Below are 16,844 nucleotides of genomic sequence, written 5' to 3'. Positions count from 1 at the left end.
TTATATATACATAATAATTATACAGCACACACACATATATTATGTAAACACAAACTTTTATTTTGGATGCAATTAATCAGGATTAACTGATTGCCCAACACGCACGCACGCACGCACGGACGCACGCACGCACGCACGCACGCACGCACACACACACACACACACACACACACACAAAATACTCTTTATCATTGAAAACATATTTTATAAACGCAAAAACGTTTTATTCAGTGCACATTTACATTTACATTCATTTACACAGTGCATTAAAAGTAAAATTTCTTGAAAATTATATAAAAGTTTGTGAACTCAAAGAATACATTTTTAGAATTTGGCATTTGTTTTTTTAAATTACATTGTGCAAATGTTTTTTTATATATATTTTTTTAATATTTACTCTATTTTGGCATTGCCCCAAATTGTATCCCAAAACCCACATTTAGGCTTGACACTTAGAAATGTAATTAAATAGACATCCTAACTATTATCTTAATCATGCCTCAGTACCTTTATGGTAATATTTGCAAAAATTGTCCAAAGATGTGTTTTCATATATCGATGGAAATCAAATCAGTAGGATTCCAAAGATCTTACGGGTGGGGACAGAGACTTTCAGCAAAGAGCCCTTCGGTATTCTAGACATGCTGGCAAAAGTAAACTCCACTTGGTACCAACGCATGAAGGATATTCTTACCTTTCCCTGGGGCTGGATGTGGCTTGGTAAGCCAGGCAGGGGCTTAAAGGCCTGATCTGAGGCCTGGGGGGGGGAGTCGACTGGGAACAGTGCGTGTAATTAGCATGTTTAGAGTCGCGGGTGACCCTGCTCACACGTTGATTGACAGTTCACGCTGCTGCCCGGCAACAGCCCCCTGGGAGGTTTCAAATCCCATCGCTGGGCTGTAATTGAGTGTCAACAAACAGGCAGGCCTCCAACGGAGCAGATCTCAGAAGACTGCTGCATATCTCCAAATAGTGTGGATGGGCTTCTCGCAACACTTCTATAAATCAGATGCTTTGAATAAGAGTGCGTTAAAGTTATGACAAGTCCTCAGTTGAGATATAAAAATGAATCTGACACATTTTGAAATAATGTTCTGACAAAACGTGCCCATTAATGAAGGTAGTGCAGAAACATGACAGCATAATGACTTTAAGCTCTTCTAAGCTTTAATGACACCCAGTGTTTTACAGGATCTGTGTCAAAGAGTTGATATTAAGTTGAAATATGAACCATGGCATGAAAGGACCTCTTGAGTGTGGTTTGTCACAGTTTATGAAGCTGGGTGATATTATGATTTAAAAAAAATGACGGTGCATTCCTGTGAAGCACATAGCTGACATGTCAAGGCTCAGCATGATATCAGCCTGATGTCATGCATGTCAAGTGCATCGGTATTACTGATGGTTTATTTGAATATGTACTTGATGATTGCACTTGGATGTAATGTTGTTGTTTCATCATAGTTGCATATTTTAAGAAGGGACTTTGATAATCGTTGCATATGAATATTTATTTTAATCAGTCTTTTTCATTTTGTTTCTCTCTCAGCTCGATGACTGTGCTTTACAGTTATCTCACAATGGCAGTTATCTGGACTTGGAATCCACCCTGGCCGAGCAGAGAGATGAACTTGAAGGCTTTCAGGAGGAGGGAGGGTAAGCAACGGCTGAAAAAATTAAATTGTCATTATTTACATACATTAATGTTGTTTTGTTACAAACCGTTGTTTTGAGGAGGCTCTTTTCAGTGAACTTGTTGATCCAGTTCACAAATCAAACCAAATGATTCATTCACAATCTATTTTTATGGTGCATTTTGTTCACTTTTGGAGTTTCCACTTGCCTTTTTCTCAAGTTAACAGCCTAATCGACGAAACGCTTACCAGTGAATAATGATGACCTGTACAATGACCTGAATAATCACCTGTACATTTTAAGGTATACTCGAAAAAAAAGCCCTTCATAGATATGACTCTTAAATTATGTTTACTTTATTTAAACATATCTAATATTGACGCGACTCAATTTAATTGTGTTCAATCAACCTAATATATTTAAGTGTTGCTAACTTAATTCAATTGTGTTAAAACTACTTGAAATATTTGTGTTGACATAACTAACTAGGCAGTGGATCTGTAGTTCCCAGCATGCTTTGCAAAGGACTCCATTAGGAGAGTAAATTTAGGGATTAAAGTGTTATTTTATGGGTTTTTTTGTAAAGGGAAAGATGTTGTTATAATGTTAGTGTTTAATGTTCAGTTATGTTGGACATTTAGAGGAGTTTCTGTAATGTTTTTGAATTATGTGGTTAGCATTGTGCTGAAGAGTGGCGCCTGTGTTTAGGCTGTGGGCACTCAGTGAGCTATACTAATGTCAGGAGTTACCCCAGCCTTTTCTTATATTTTTCTTATATATATTGTGTATGACGATAAATGAAACTGCTTATAATAGATTTTCCGATTAACAAGTTTGACACATTCACAAAAGTCATGTTATAAGTATATAAATATCCTTTAAACTGTATTTGATGAAATTGAGTTGGGCTATTGCTCAAAAATGGCCCGACATTGCCTGACGGCCAATTGTTAGCTTGTTGAGTCCCTGGCTTTACCTCGAAAAAAACTGTAAAACTTAATCTAAACAAATTAGAAAAACATTTGATGATAACACACCCCATGACATTTTTAGAGGCAGTAGCCTAAGTAAACTCTCTTGAAAATTGTATAAAACATTTTTTAAAAACATATGTATCCAACAGGAATACAAATAGTAGATTTAGATTTGGCAAATGTTGTAAATTCTAACATTTCTAAAAAGTATTTTGTGTTTTATTTATTTTAGAAACTCTGTTTTGCCATTGACCCAACATAACCCACATTTAGGCTTGACATTGAATAATGGCTTAAATTTCAGACTGTGGTGCTTTGTTGTAATTTTTGGCACTTAAAGGCTGCGTTAAGTTTCCTGCTTAATTTTCCATGGGAAAAATAACAGCATACTGGTATGAAACGACATGAGGGTGAATAAATAATTAGATTTTTCATTTTTGGCTAAGTATTCTTTTAAATGTTTACCCTATGTTCTCATTTCAAAATTGTTGAAAACAAGCAAACAAGCTACTCACACTTGCATTTGTGTGTTTTCATAAAGGAGATTTAATATTAGATATCAAATACGTGTTAGCTGTATACTGACAATCACTTTGTTAGTCTGAATAACTAATACTGAAGTGTCTCATGATGATTTTTGTTGTTGTTGTGTTTTTTGTTGTTTTTGCTCTCTGATAAAGTTTAAAGGATTAGTTCACCCAAAAATGAAATGTATGTCATTAATGACTCACCCTAATGTTCAGACCTCCGTTCATCTTCGGAACACAGTTTAAGATATTTTATATTTAGTCTGACAGCGTATCTAAGTGTATGCACACTATACTGTCCATGTCCAGAAAGGGAATAAAAACATCATCAAAGTAGTCCATATGTGACATCAGATAGTTCATTACAATCTCTTGAAGCATCGAAAATACATTTTGGTCCAATTCATGTTTATATGAATATTTTGTGGTCAGAGGGGGGACGGATTGGGGTGGTTGTTTGTGTGGAAGAGTTTTTGTATGTGTGAGTATGTAATTGTCTGATGTTATTTTGAGGACCCCCTCGAAAACGAGATGTTTCATCTCAAGGGGTTATCCTCTAATAAACGGAAACTGAAACTGAAAAAAAAGCCTTCGCTCAGCTAATGAGCGAAGGCTTGTGGTACCATCACAGAGAGGCATGAAATCCCTCTCTAGAACTTTTTCTTTCATTGTTCCTGGTTGGTGGAACGATCTTCCGTCCTCCATACGCACGACAGAATCACTCACTTCATTCAAAAGACAGCTAAAAACTCATCTCTTCCATGAGCACTTAATCTTACATAAAAATAAAAAAAAATCTCTTTCCTCCTCTATTTCTCTTTTCTTCTTCCCTTTTCTGGTTTTTGCTACTCTGAGCGGTATACAAATCTTGGTATTTGGGGCACTTTTTGTGTTTCTTTGCTTCTTCTTGACGGATCGCTTCCTGTTCTCCTGAGTTGTAAGTCGCTTTGGATAAAAGCGCCTGCTAAATGCATAAATGTAAAAGTAAATGTATACATTTTCCTGCTCTATCTTTATTGACATTGAGCGAGTTCTTGGTTTGTAGAAGATTGGAAGACTAATGAATGGATCAGTTATTCACATCCCCTTAAAAACCTTTATTATTGTCTTTAAAAAGGTTATTTCACATTTTGTTACATTGGAGACAACTATAAATCTCAATCTAGTCATGTGCATTCCATAAAACATTCCATCTAAAGCTATCAGAAAGACCTTAAAATCTCGCAGCACATGCTCTTTTGTCTTGAGCACATACCACAGTCGTTCTGTGACAGGCCTCTATTCAGCGAGCCCTCAAAATACCTGACTGGTTGGCAAGGGCACAGATGATGTCAGCCTCCGGTCTTAAGGAAGCTGGCAAGATTCAGAGTTAATTGTCTTGTTGAGCAAAGTCCAAGAGTAGATGCTTCTTTTAAAATTAATTACGGTATAAAACACTATTTATCCCCCTGAATCTGTTTAGCTTGCATTTTTATATCCATGGCATTAGTATGGAATCCTTTTTCCACCACTTCATTTCCTGTATTTGTGACATGGTTTCTTACAGTGTTGCTTTTATATCTCATAATTGGAACTTTATCTCTCACTGTGTGGATTTATATCTCACAATTATGACTCTCTCCCCCCCCCCGTAATTATGACTTTATATCTAACTGTATGGCTTTTTGTTATGGAAGCTTTTGTGTAGCAATATTCAATTTGCAATGCAATATGTAAAATGGCAATGCAATATGTATAAAATATAAAATATAATTTAAATGATAATTTTGCTACAATTTTTGCTTGAACATTTTAAACAAATGTAATAATTCCTGTAGTACATTTTAATTTTAATTTTGCAACGTATAAATCATTAAAATATATGTTTAAATTATATGTTAAAACTAGTGTAGGAAATGGCAAATTGTAAATTGTATTATTCAATTTGAATTGTAATTTTGCTTCAAATGTTGCACACATGGTATGGAAAATGTAAATTGAAATACTGAAATGCATTGCCATTTTAGATATTGCATTGCCATTTTGCATATTGCATTGCAAATTGATTATTGCTACACATAAGCTTCCATATTTTCTCATAATCTCGCAAATGTGACTTTCAATAATGATTTTTTTTGTAATTGAATTTACTTATAATTGCAAATTCTCCACTAAGAATTTGACTTTATACACCGATGAGCCAAAACACTACGATCACCTGCCTAAATGCTCTGTGTGCTGACGAAACAGCACCGACCTGCCAATGCATGGATTATACAAGACCCTGAAGGTGTCCTGTGGTATCTGGCTCTAAGACGTTAGCAGCAGATCCTTCAAGTCCTGCAGATTATGTGATGGAGCCACCGTGGCTCGAACTTGTTGGTGCAACACATCCCATAGTGGCTCAATTGGATTGAGATCTGGGTAATTTGGAGGCCAGGGCAAATCCTTGAACTCTTCATCATGTTCTTCAAACTATTCCTGAACAATGTGCAGTGTGACAGGGTGCGTTATCCTGCTGAAAGAGGCCACATCCACCAGGGAATACCATTGTCTTAAAGGGGTGTACCTGTTCAACAATGTTTAGGTAGGTGTCACATGTCAAATTTACATCCACATAAATAGCCAGACCCAGTGTTTCCCAGCACATTGGACTACTCCTCGGACCACTGATGAAAAAGAAAAAGGGGTAGACCTCTTGTGCATCGATCAGCCTTGGCCGTCCAATACCTGTTGCCGTTTTTTTTTCTTCTTTTTCCTACTTGGACCACTGTCTGTATATTCTCACCACTTTTGACTGGGAGTAACGCACAAGCCTTGACGTTTCAGAGACAATCCGAGCCAGTCGCCTTGTCATAAAAATGTGGCCCTTTTCAAAGGTGCTCAGATCTTTATGCCTGCCCATTTCTCCTGCATCCAAAATGTTGATTATGAGAACTGATTGTGTGCTTACAATCTAATCTACTACCTTGATATATGGCCTTGTAAGGGAGCAATATTCACTTCACCTGTGACTGGTTATAATGTTTTGGGTCATCAGTGTATGTATAATTGCAACTTTATATCTCACAATTCACTTGCAACTTCTCGCAATGCGCAGTTTCTCATAACTGCGACATTATTTCTCTTAATTTCAACTTAATCTCTCACAATGTGACTTTGTGTCATAGTTGTGACATCTTGTAATTGTGACTCTATATCTTATAATGTGATTATCTTATAATGCCACTTTATAACTTTCAGTGTGACTTTATTTCTTGTAATTTTGACTTTTTAAACTTTATTCCACAATAACAGTTTGAGGCAAATCTGTGGCGAAGACAAGATTTCATAAATAAATTTCAGATGAATCTGATACTGATGCAAATCCATGTAAATATGCCACATAAAACAAAAAAGTTTTTCTTTGACCTCAACGAATATCTTTTGACTCACAGTTTTATTAGACGACACTGCTATCTTTTCTAGCCACCGAGTTGACATAGCCTCTAGAAACTGCCAAATACCACTGATTGAATGCTAGATTTTGGCATTTGAGGTTGTTTTTGGACAAGACCACAAATATTTAGGTAAATATGTATTTGTGTAAATTTGGAGGCAGGTCCAGCGCCATTTAATTTCCACTGGATTGGGCTCAAATTCAAAATATAGTTACAGGCATAGTGAGTGAACTTGTCTTTTGGAAGAGTGAGAGGCCACTTCTTTTGGTCTCTGAGAGATGAATGGTAGTGCCAACTGGCGTGCTGTTTCTCTCTTCTGTCTGTCTTCAGGACCCCCACTTCCCAAGAGGCTATCAAGGGTGTGCATTATTAGACCCATGCAGAGTGTCTGAGTGGGCTGTGGAAAGCAGGAATGGAGGACTACATTACTGTTAATAACAGGGTAATTCAGCACAGTGGGCTTTTATGGCCTGGATGGGCTGGAGTTCACAGCCCCCTCCATTTACTGAAGTTGTGCTTTATTACGGGGTCTAAAAACCTTGGCCGAAGTACGTGATTAAATCCAAGCCCATTCTCCTCCTTCTTCCCTGTTTTGTGGTTTTCTATCTTGCTTCATGTGTTGCGTCTGACCTACATTTCATCAATTGCTGAAATCCCAAAAAAGAAGGTTAATTGGCTCGAGGAATACTTTGAGGCACCTTTGTTGCTGCTTCATTGTTGCTACTGTATCTTCTTACTGTTTACATCAGGCCTGGAATTAATTATCAGGCTCTTCTTAATTCTCAAAGTACCCCCCCCCCCCTCCCTTTGGCTTTCAGTTCTTTTCAAACTGAGATTAACTGTTCTAACGACTGCAACAGTACTTTTACTCCATTTCTTTGATGCACATTGTTAAATAACGTCATCATATACAAATGTGATTTTGCATGTGACTTATTCTCGTTGCTTATCCATGTCTTTGAAGATTTCTTTCTCAATGTGGAACCTGGAGGCCTGTAATGGGATTCCAAAGGGACAATCAGAAATGGATACAGATTACAAGTTGCATTCCACAGGTGCCTCAGTCATATGAAGTCACTTTGGGCTCTGATTGAGGAATGATCCTCTTAACGCCTCATTTTGTAAGGTGGATATCTCTGTGTCAAAGTGGTTTAACCGTCCTAATCATTACCACACCACCTCATGCAGAAAAAGCTGTCAGAGCCTGACACAGGGCCCCAATTTTAATCCCACTCGCTGTTAGCGCGGACCCTCAGTTCTGGCAAACCACCAATAACATTTTCTCTCTTACACCAGGGCTCAACAGTAAGGATGATTGTGTAGTTCAGTCTGAATTTTTTTGCTTGTCTTGCCAAAATTGTTTCAAATATATTTTAAAATATTTATATATATATAAAAAAGCCTGCTATATAATGTTATAATTTTTGTCAACTAAATCAAACTTGACTCAAAACTCTGAACTCTTTTACTCCTAGGATAACCATTGACATTTAATTAATAAATGTGTCTAAAATCTCACTTTATATGTGGATACCTATTCTATTCTCTCTCCTCTCTTGCTTTGTCTGCCCACTTATATTTTTCTTGAACTCGTTTTTTTCCTGGCCGATGTGCCGGAGGAGCTGTCGTCGGGCTCGGTTAGCCTCTAGCCCTGGAGAAACGCCTAGTTCCTTTAATGGGAACGCTTCAAATATTTGTGCGGATTACATGGATAGAGGGGCAGGAGGCTGCTCAGCTGGACCACTGGATTTTTCCCTGCTGAAGTTAATAGCAGGCAGTGGAGCTGTGGTCGAAAGTGTGGAAACACTGAGGTGCCGTGTATGTGTTTAATATGATCTCTGTCTTTAGAGAACATTAGGAATAGATTGACAGGTGATAATACTTCAGCATATTTTTTTTTACATATTTAGGGCCAGATTTACTAAAAAGCCAAATCAGAGTGAGAGCGCAATTCCAAAAAAAAGAGTATATGGGAGTGGAAAATACAGCGGGTAATCTACTGACGACGCACAAATAAGAACACAGATGTAGCCGGATCATTTGCATAATGACCAACATGATCTCTACCAAGAGCAGCGGGCAATTCAAAGATTTTATAAGTGGGGTGGGGGGGTGGGGGGGGCAGGGATGACGGGGACCAAGAACCAGTCAGGGGGGGCTAAATTCGACTGAAAATATATACTGGTTTAGAAAATATTAAGCATGATTTCCAAAATCTTGTGCAGTGTTAGGGTGCGTTCACACTTGTCATGTTTGGTTCGATTAAAACGAACCCTGGTGCGATTGCTCGTTTAGTGCGGTTCATTTGAACATGTGAACGCTGCCATCCGAACCCTGGTGCGTACCAAACAAGCAGACCGAGACCGCTAAAAAGATGGACGTAATGTCACAAGATGCGACACATAGTCAGCTGATTTGACGACACGGAAAGATCGGTGTATCCAAAATGAATAACGTTAACGTTAGAGGGCAAACGTAGAGAAACGAGGGAGTGCCTCATCAATATTTGGTCCGACGAGCATGTTTTGAAAATGCTAGAAAAAACGCACAAAAAGCATACCTGCTTCTTCTCATCAAAGGACCCGTGTTGCCCATTATTATCCTGTACAGATGACAACTGCCGTTGATCTTTTGCATAATAGACGGCCGTCTCTTTTCTGCATACAATGGAGGAAATCCTGGTGCTGTTTTGAATGTTTTTAACATGTTATAGCTCTTCGTGAGTTCTCAGCTGGTAAAAATAATGCCATATGTACACGCATAAAATGACTGTGTTTCTTCCAGCACACAGCATTGTTTTGAATGTTCGGTAAGCAAGCTCCTACGTCATATAAGCCGACCAATCAGGTTGTGACTGTCTCCCTATGCCTTTGGTTTGGTAACTTTAGATTCGCTGTTAAAAATGCCAGTGTGAACGCTAAGCGGACCAGGACTACAGGGAGTGCAGAATTATTAGGCAAGTTGTATTTTTGAGGATTAATTTTATTATTGAACAACAACCATGTTCTCAATGAACACAAAAAACTCATTAATATCAAAGCTGAATATTTTTGGAATTTTTAGTTTTTAGTTTTTAGTTTTAGCTATTTTAGGGGGATATCTATGTGTGCAGGTGACTATTACTGTGCATAATTATTAGGCAACTTAACAAAAAACTAATTTATACCCATTTCAATTATTTATTTTTACCAGTGAAACCAATATAACATCTCAACATTCACAAATATACATTTCTGACATTCAAAAAACAAACAAAAACAAATCAGTGACCAATATAGCCACCTTTCTTTGCAAGGACACTCAAAAGCCTGCCATCCATGGATTCTGTCAGTGTTTTGATCTGTTCACCATCAACATTGCGTGCAGCAGCAACCACAGCCTCCCAGACACTGTTCAGAGAGGTGTACTGTTCAGATTCAGGTTCAGATCAGGTGAACAAGGAGGCCATATCATTAGATTTTCTTATTTTATACCCTTTCTTGCCAGCCACGCTGTGGAGTACTTGGACGTGTGTGATGGAGCATTGTCCTGCATGAAAATCATGTTTTTCTTGAAGGATGCAGACTTCTTCCTGTACCACTGCTTGAAGAAGGTGTCTTCCAGAAACTGGCAGTAGGACTGGGAGTTGAGCTTGACTCCATCCTCAACCCGAAAAGGCCCCACAAGCTCATCTTTGATGATACCAGCCCAAACCAGTACTCCACCTCCACCTTGCTGGCGTCTGAGTCGGACTGGAGCTCTCTGCCCTTTACCAATCCAGCCACGGGCCCATCCATCTGGCCCATCAAGACTCACTCTCATTTCATCAGTCCATAAAACCTTAGAAAAATCAGTCTTGAGATATTTCTTGGCCCAGTCTTGACGTTTCAGCTTGTGTGTCTTGTTCAGTGGTGGTCGACTTTCTGCCTTTCTTACCTTGGCCATGTCTCTGAGTATTGCACACCTTGTGCTTTTGGGCACTCCAGTGATGTTGCAGCTCTGAAATATGGCCAAACTGGTGGCAAGTGGCATCTTGGCAGCTGCACGCTTGACTTTTCTCAGTTCATGGGCAGTTATTTTGCTCCTTGGTTTCTCCACACGCTTCTTGCGACCCTGTTGACTATTTTGAATGAAACGCTTGATTGTTCGATGATCACGCTTCAGAAGCTTGGCTATTTTAAGACTGCTGCACCCCTCTGCAATATATCTCACTATTTTTGACTTTTCTGAGCCTGTCAAGTTCTTCTTTTGACCCATTTTGCCAAAGGAAAGGAAGTTGCCTAATAATTATGCTCACCTGATATAGGGTGTTGATGTCATTAGACCACACCCCTTCTCATTACAGAGATGCACATCACCTAATATGCTTAATTGGTAGTAGGCTTTCCAGCCTATACAGCTTGGAGTAAGACAACATGCATAACGAGGATGATGTGGTCAAAATACTCATTTGCCTAATAATTCTGCACTCCCTGTATATGTTTTGTTTTTTGGTCCGGACCAAACTAACCAAACTAACCGAACTACAAGTGTGAACGCACCCTTAATGTTATTAAATGGTGTATTAATGGTATTATATGTGGCACTGGACAAGAACCTGAAAATAATTTTGTATTTTTCATGGATTGGACCCTACAGTTCTGTTCCAATTTACACTGGTATGAATTAGTAATTTAATATGCTTTATTGCTAACAAAAAAATTAAATGTGTGTGTGTGTGTGTGTTCTCAGCATGAAATCTGTGTCAGTCCATGTGGGATAAAGTAAATCACCATCACGTGTGTTATGGTATGCTCTCAGAACAGCTGTTTCAAACCTGTAGGAGGTTCTTTCTTCTGCTGAACACAAAAGAAGATATTTTGAAGAATGTTGGTAACCAGAAAGTTGATGGACCTCATTGACTGCATAGTATTTTTTTCTATGCAGTCAATGGGGTCCAACAACCGATTAGTTGCCAACATTCTTCAAAATATCTTCTTTTCTGTTCAGCAGAAGAAAGAACCTCCTACAGGTTTGAAACAGCTGTTCTGAGGCTTCTGTTCTGTTCTCCTTATTTATGACAGAATTTTCGTTTTTAATTGAACTATTGCTTTCAGTAGGCAGTTGCATATAGCTATGCTGTTAGTTAACATTCAATGTTTACCAAGCCACGGCCTTCTTAGAAAAAGATTAGTGTGTCTTTAGTCTTTAAAACAACAGATAAAGTAATATTTATCCATTATATGATATTATGTGGTGGTGTGCATTGCTGCTGAATAACACTGATAAAGTCATCTCTATTCAGTAGTCTGTTACATTAACTAATCTACTAGCTACATGCAGTAGTCAATAGTTTCATACTAAATACTAACATACGATCCGATATTTCAAAAAATATAACTGAGTGTGTACATACTGTAAACACAGACGCGTCGTGTTGTCTCTCCTGCTTGAAAATAATTGGGCAACTGTGATTCTCCTTGGAGAAATGCAAATCAAGCGGTGATTGACAGCACTCTGATCCAATGGCGGTGGGCCTTTTCAGGTTGACAGTAGGGCTGCCCCCAAATAGTCGACTGAACGTTAGTCGATATGAAGAGGGCTTGGTCGAATACATTTTCATTAGGTGGTTAGTCGCAAAAAAAATCACGTGAAAAAATTATGCAATCAGGGGCTGCGCAGTCACGTCCGTTTCACACATACTCCGTCTGCAGTGCGTGTGCGGTGCGTATTTTTTTCCGTACCCATGTTAACGGGTTACAGCTTTCACACTACGCGGATGCGGTCCTGCAGCAGTGCGATGATCGTTTTCGTACCGAGTCTATTTTTTGATGCTGTTTTTGAATAGCCTATTGTAAGTTTCTAATTTAAAATGTTTGTGATTTTTGGCTATAACCTTAAATGTTTTGCCACTTGTGTGAGCTAAATCTAAAGTACTAGGCTATATAAATATGAATTAATGAATTTAATAAAATGTTGTTTAAATGAAGGCTAGTATAGCCTACCTTACTGACTTCTATGAAAGAGTAAACAAAGAGAATTGCAATTCTGACAAGCCATGTTCAGTAGGTAACAACTTTTGGATTTTAAATAAAAAATAATGAATAAATGCTGTTTGTGGTATGCAACAGCGGATCAGTTGCGGACTACAAACGCAGCATAGGCCTATATATATAATATATGTGAAAGCACAACAGGGCGTGCGGATGCTGTACCGCATACACAACTCAACACGCACCGCACACGCACTGCAGACGGAGTATGAGATCAACAAGACCTCGCGCCTCGCGGTATACCAAAGCACACTTGTGGGAGAGGTGTCTGGCTGATGCTAATAATTATGTCAGGAAAAAAGTCCAAAGTGTGGGATCATTTTGAAAAGTCCGAACAGTTTCTGTTGGGAAATAATTACTCCTTTATGGAGCGAGGCCAGACTGAACTGCCCGATCTAAAAATGTTGTGTGCGGGGCTAAGTTCGGCTGGCATCCAGGCTAATATGCAATAAGGTCAGCCGCAACAATAACTCTTGTGGTATGAAATTGCATTGCAGAAATAACAGCAATAATTGTTTCCAAACAGGTTTCCACGTTTTTTTCTGTGTTGCCTTGAACCTTGTCACTAAACTTGTCACTATGGTAATGTTATTTATAGTGTTTGGAAGGTTACAGATTACAAGTTTCCTTATTTAAAATTTTAGCTATTTAAACTACTTTATTAAAGTATTGTAACTGATTACTTTTCTAAAGTTCTTACAAATGTTTTCGACTGTTAATCTTTTTCAAACAGGCGGAGCTAACCTCTAAAAAACAGAAATTAAGAAAAAGATAAGTGCTCGTAGCATGAGAACTGCTGGTCCATAAATGCACTAGGCGCTCGGAAACCTTCATTTCTATCATACTTGCTGAGTCATATCTGTTCCAGGAGGCCCTGTATAGTCTGCTGTTAATTGCACTATAGGCAAATGGTTGTTTTTGAACAGGGTCCAAGTATGCAGGGTAAGGAGGTAAACGCTACTTGTCGACAATGGGTCATCTCTCTGTAATTTTCTCCCTCTTAATTTTTCTCTCCCTTTGTGTCTTTATAGGACTTCATAGTGTGATATTCCACAAATAGGCTTGGTAGTGAACAATCAAATAAAGTTGGTTAGAGTCCGCCTGGCAAAACTCCACAGACCCAGGAGAGACTGCATGGGGCCGGGATCAGGGTTTATAAGACGTTTGGGAGTAAATAAAGAGTAGAACGATGTGCTAGTTCACCTCAGAGGTCTGAGTCTGCTTTAAACTTCAACTTTCCCTGCAGACAAGCATTTGTTATGATGGTCTGTTCAGGAGTTGTGATGATTAACCTGCAGAGGTTAGGTTTGTTCATTCATTTGCCAGAGCAGGGTCCTGAATATACAGTACTCCTCACTTGCTACTCCTGTTAGAGACTTTAGTTAGGATAGATATACAGTATTTAATTACTCACTAATGGAAATGAGGCATCAGAGGTGGGGGAATCATATGATCCAGTGGTAATCTCGGTAGTTGGACAAATTATTTTCTGACTGTTATAATAAGGGTATATTTCTTTTTCGATTTTAACACGTTTTCTTTAAACTCTTAGAGCTAAGTGGCATGCAGTTGGAAAGTTACTTATAGTTAGTAGAACGTCTAAAGGGGACTATCAAAGTAGTGTAACCAAACTTAAATCAGGCAGCAACTACCCTTTTTTCATTTTCAATTTTTGTGAATAGAAAATATTTTGTTTCTATTTATCCAGTTGTACAAAATGTCTGGTGTCTGTGTGTGCTGACTACTCATAATATGAAATCTTTCCATTACTTAGTGTTGTTGTATCTTTAATAGGCACTGAACAGCAGCTTGCCTCTCTCACTATCTGTATATTTAAAGCTGGAACCATAATACTGATTGTAACAAAAAGTAAACATTTTAAAGGGGGAAATGTGCACTGTAAATTTTTTAATGTTGGTTTAATTTTTTTTTTTTTACAGTGTGGGACTAGCATTTTTTTTATTCTATGAGCATACTTATATTTTAAAAAAGATAGATTGGCAATTTTTTTTTAATTATGTTTTTTTTTCAGTTTAAAAAAATAAATAATTTATTAGTTATTGTTAATAATAAATACGTTTTATAACAAATTTCTATATATGTACATTTTTGCCAATTCAACAGAGCTCTGTTGCAGATTGTTAATGCCCAAATTAAAGTTCCTCACTTATCGACTGTTCTTATGTAACAGAGCTGCTGTGAGTGTGTCTCTTCATGGTTGTGAAATTCTAAAGTCAGGATAATTTGTCTTGGATAAGCAAAATGAGGCTGTCTGTGTCTTTTGCTGGTGTTACGTGGCTGATGTTGGAGACACTTTCTCTTTTTGGCCCCAAACAGATCTCAGGTTGCAGGGGCTATTCTGTTTCACAAAGCTGGGCACGTTTGTCTGGGTTACTCAAATCATTGGGCCGTGAGCTGTGGAAAAAAGACTGAGTCATCCGGCTGCTGATCTTCTCTCCAGCAGAGCTGTGCTAAGGGAAGCGGCGTGGACACCAGTGCAGGATGATACACTCTATGTCAGCCGTACTGTATGTGCTAGAGCATCCACAGCCATGTAGTCGCTTGGCAGGCACCCACACGGTGAAATTCTCACAGCATTGAGCCAAGACGTAAAGCCAAGACATACAGCTTCACCCTCAGAATCCAGTTCTCCTGCGCTTTTCTCCGTATTGCTCCAGAAATGCAAAAACTGGATTCCCCTGGGTATCTCATAGACTCACTGTTTAATTTGATTATGCGCATGCAGGGCGCTGTAGAGTAAGGTTATGGGTAGGAGACAGGCTAATGTTACTGGTGAGGAAAGCGCAAGTTCATTATGAAATAGATTCAGTTACTCATTAGCTTTAATGGCAGAAAGATTAAGTTGCATGGTGTTGTCTGTCAAGTTCCTTTAGTAAAAGTCATGCTGACACATACTGTCTGTGTCTTTGGTCAGGTATGTGCCCATATTTTGAAAATTGGTCATTTTGAAATGCCATAAGAATTTTTAAGATAACCTATAGAGTGCTACAGGTATGACGTCACTTTGTAGGCCAACCTCTTACCTGCACCACTCTATTAGGCAAATTTGTTACGTTTTAACACTTTTATCAATGTATACAGTATTATCATGGTATTGTATTACATTACAAAATGGGATAAAGATAAACTTTTTTGTTCTTAATGACAAATTTTAGTGACATAATGGCGTGTGTCTACCTGTATGAATCATGATTTTTCACGATTTCATGAGTCCCTTGTTTGTCCTGAGCAGTTAAATTGCCCAATTTTCTTCAGAAATATCCTGGGTCCTGCAAATTTTTCCGTTTCCCAGCATCTTTTGCATATTTAAAGCCTTTCCAGCAGTGACTATGATTTTGAGATCCATCTTTTCACAATGAGACAATTGAGGGTCTCAAACACAACTATTAAATAAGGTTCCAGCATTCACTGATGCTCCAGAAGGAAACATAATGCATTAATACCCGGGGGTTTTATACATTTTTGTTTAATTATTTATTTATTTTTTTCATTTAGTACTGCCCTTCGGAACATAACATATGCATGTTTCCCGGAAGATGAATTGAGCTCAATTTTGATCTTAAATAGATAATAATAATAATAATAATCTATGTACTAGATGAGCCACAGTGAGGAGCTAACTTGATGAACCAAGTTTGTTTGCTATTGATTTTTCTGTATGAATCATACTTCCTTTTTTGAGTTGAAAAATTAAGCTGCATCCAGGGCTCCAGGCTAACATATGCGTATGGAAAATAAAAATAAAAAATAGGCATGGAAATGGCTAAAAAGCCAATAAGTGCTCCTCTGGTGCTAAATGAAAGTGTTTGTTTGCCACCAGGTGTTAGTTTTCTTTTTGTTTTACAAATGGGGTTTGTAAAACAAATAATGTTTTTGGTCATCACATTAAATTACATATAAGATTTTTTTCTGAGCTCTATTATTGGTCCGAGCTGATGAGCGGTCTGTGTTTTGCCCACTGTCCACAATAATAAAAAAATGCATGTTAATTGCAGAGGTACATGCTATTACCAAATACATGTCTACTCTGGCCTGAACAATGCTCTTCAAGTCTGTGTGCTGTACCACTACAGTGTTTTTAAGTGTGTAGCAGGGCATGTTGAAGACTGCTGGTAGGTAGTCACTAATCTAATGGAGATGTTCCCATCTGTGGCATTCTGCCAGCCAGACCATCAAACTTTTATTGTGCATCTCACACAATGCTGCATTTGTTTACAGGTCTCAGTGTTTGCGTCCTGCTTTCGGGAAGCAAACCTG

At 38.2% G+C, this 16,844-nt stretch overlaps 1 protein-coding gene across 3 annotated transcripts in view; it reads left to right on the top strand.

Annotated features, from left to right (window-relative positions):
• The window catches only part of fhod3b (formin homology 2 domain containing 3b), a 276,415-nt gene that overhangs the window by 22,220 nt on the left and 237,351 nt on the right, over nt 1-16,844 (top strand). For all 3 annotated transcript variants that reach the window (XM_067449046.1, XM_067449048.1, XM_067449047.1), the window contains exon 2: nt 1,550-1,656. In XM_067449046.1, the coding sequence (XP_067305147.1) occupies nt 1,550-1,656 (107 nt within the window). The remainder of the gene's footprint in view (nt 1-1,549; nt 1,657-16,844) is intronic.

This window comes from Pseudorasbora parva, chromosome 7, assembly GCF_024679245.1.
Source record: "Pseudorasbora parva isolate DD20220531a chromosome 7, ASM2467924v1, whole genome shotgun sequence".
Lineage (NCBI taxonomy): Eukaryota > Metazoa > Chordata > Actinopteri > Cypriniformes > Gobionidae > Pseudorasbora > Pseudorasbora parva.
Note: the sequence above shows the minus strand (reverse complement) of the source record. Positions and strands in the feature narration are given on the sequence as shown.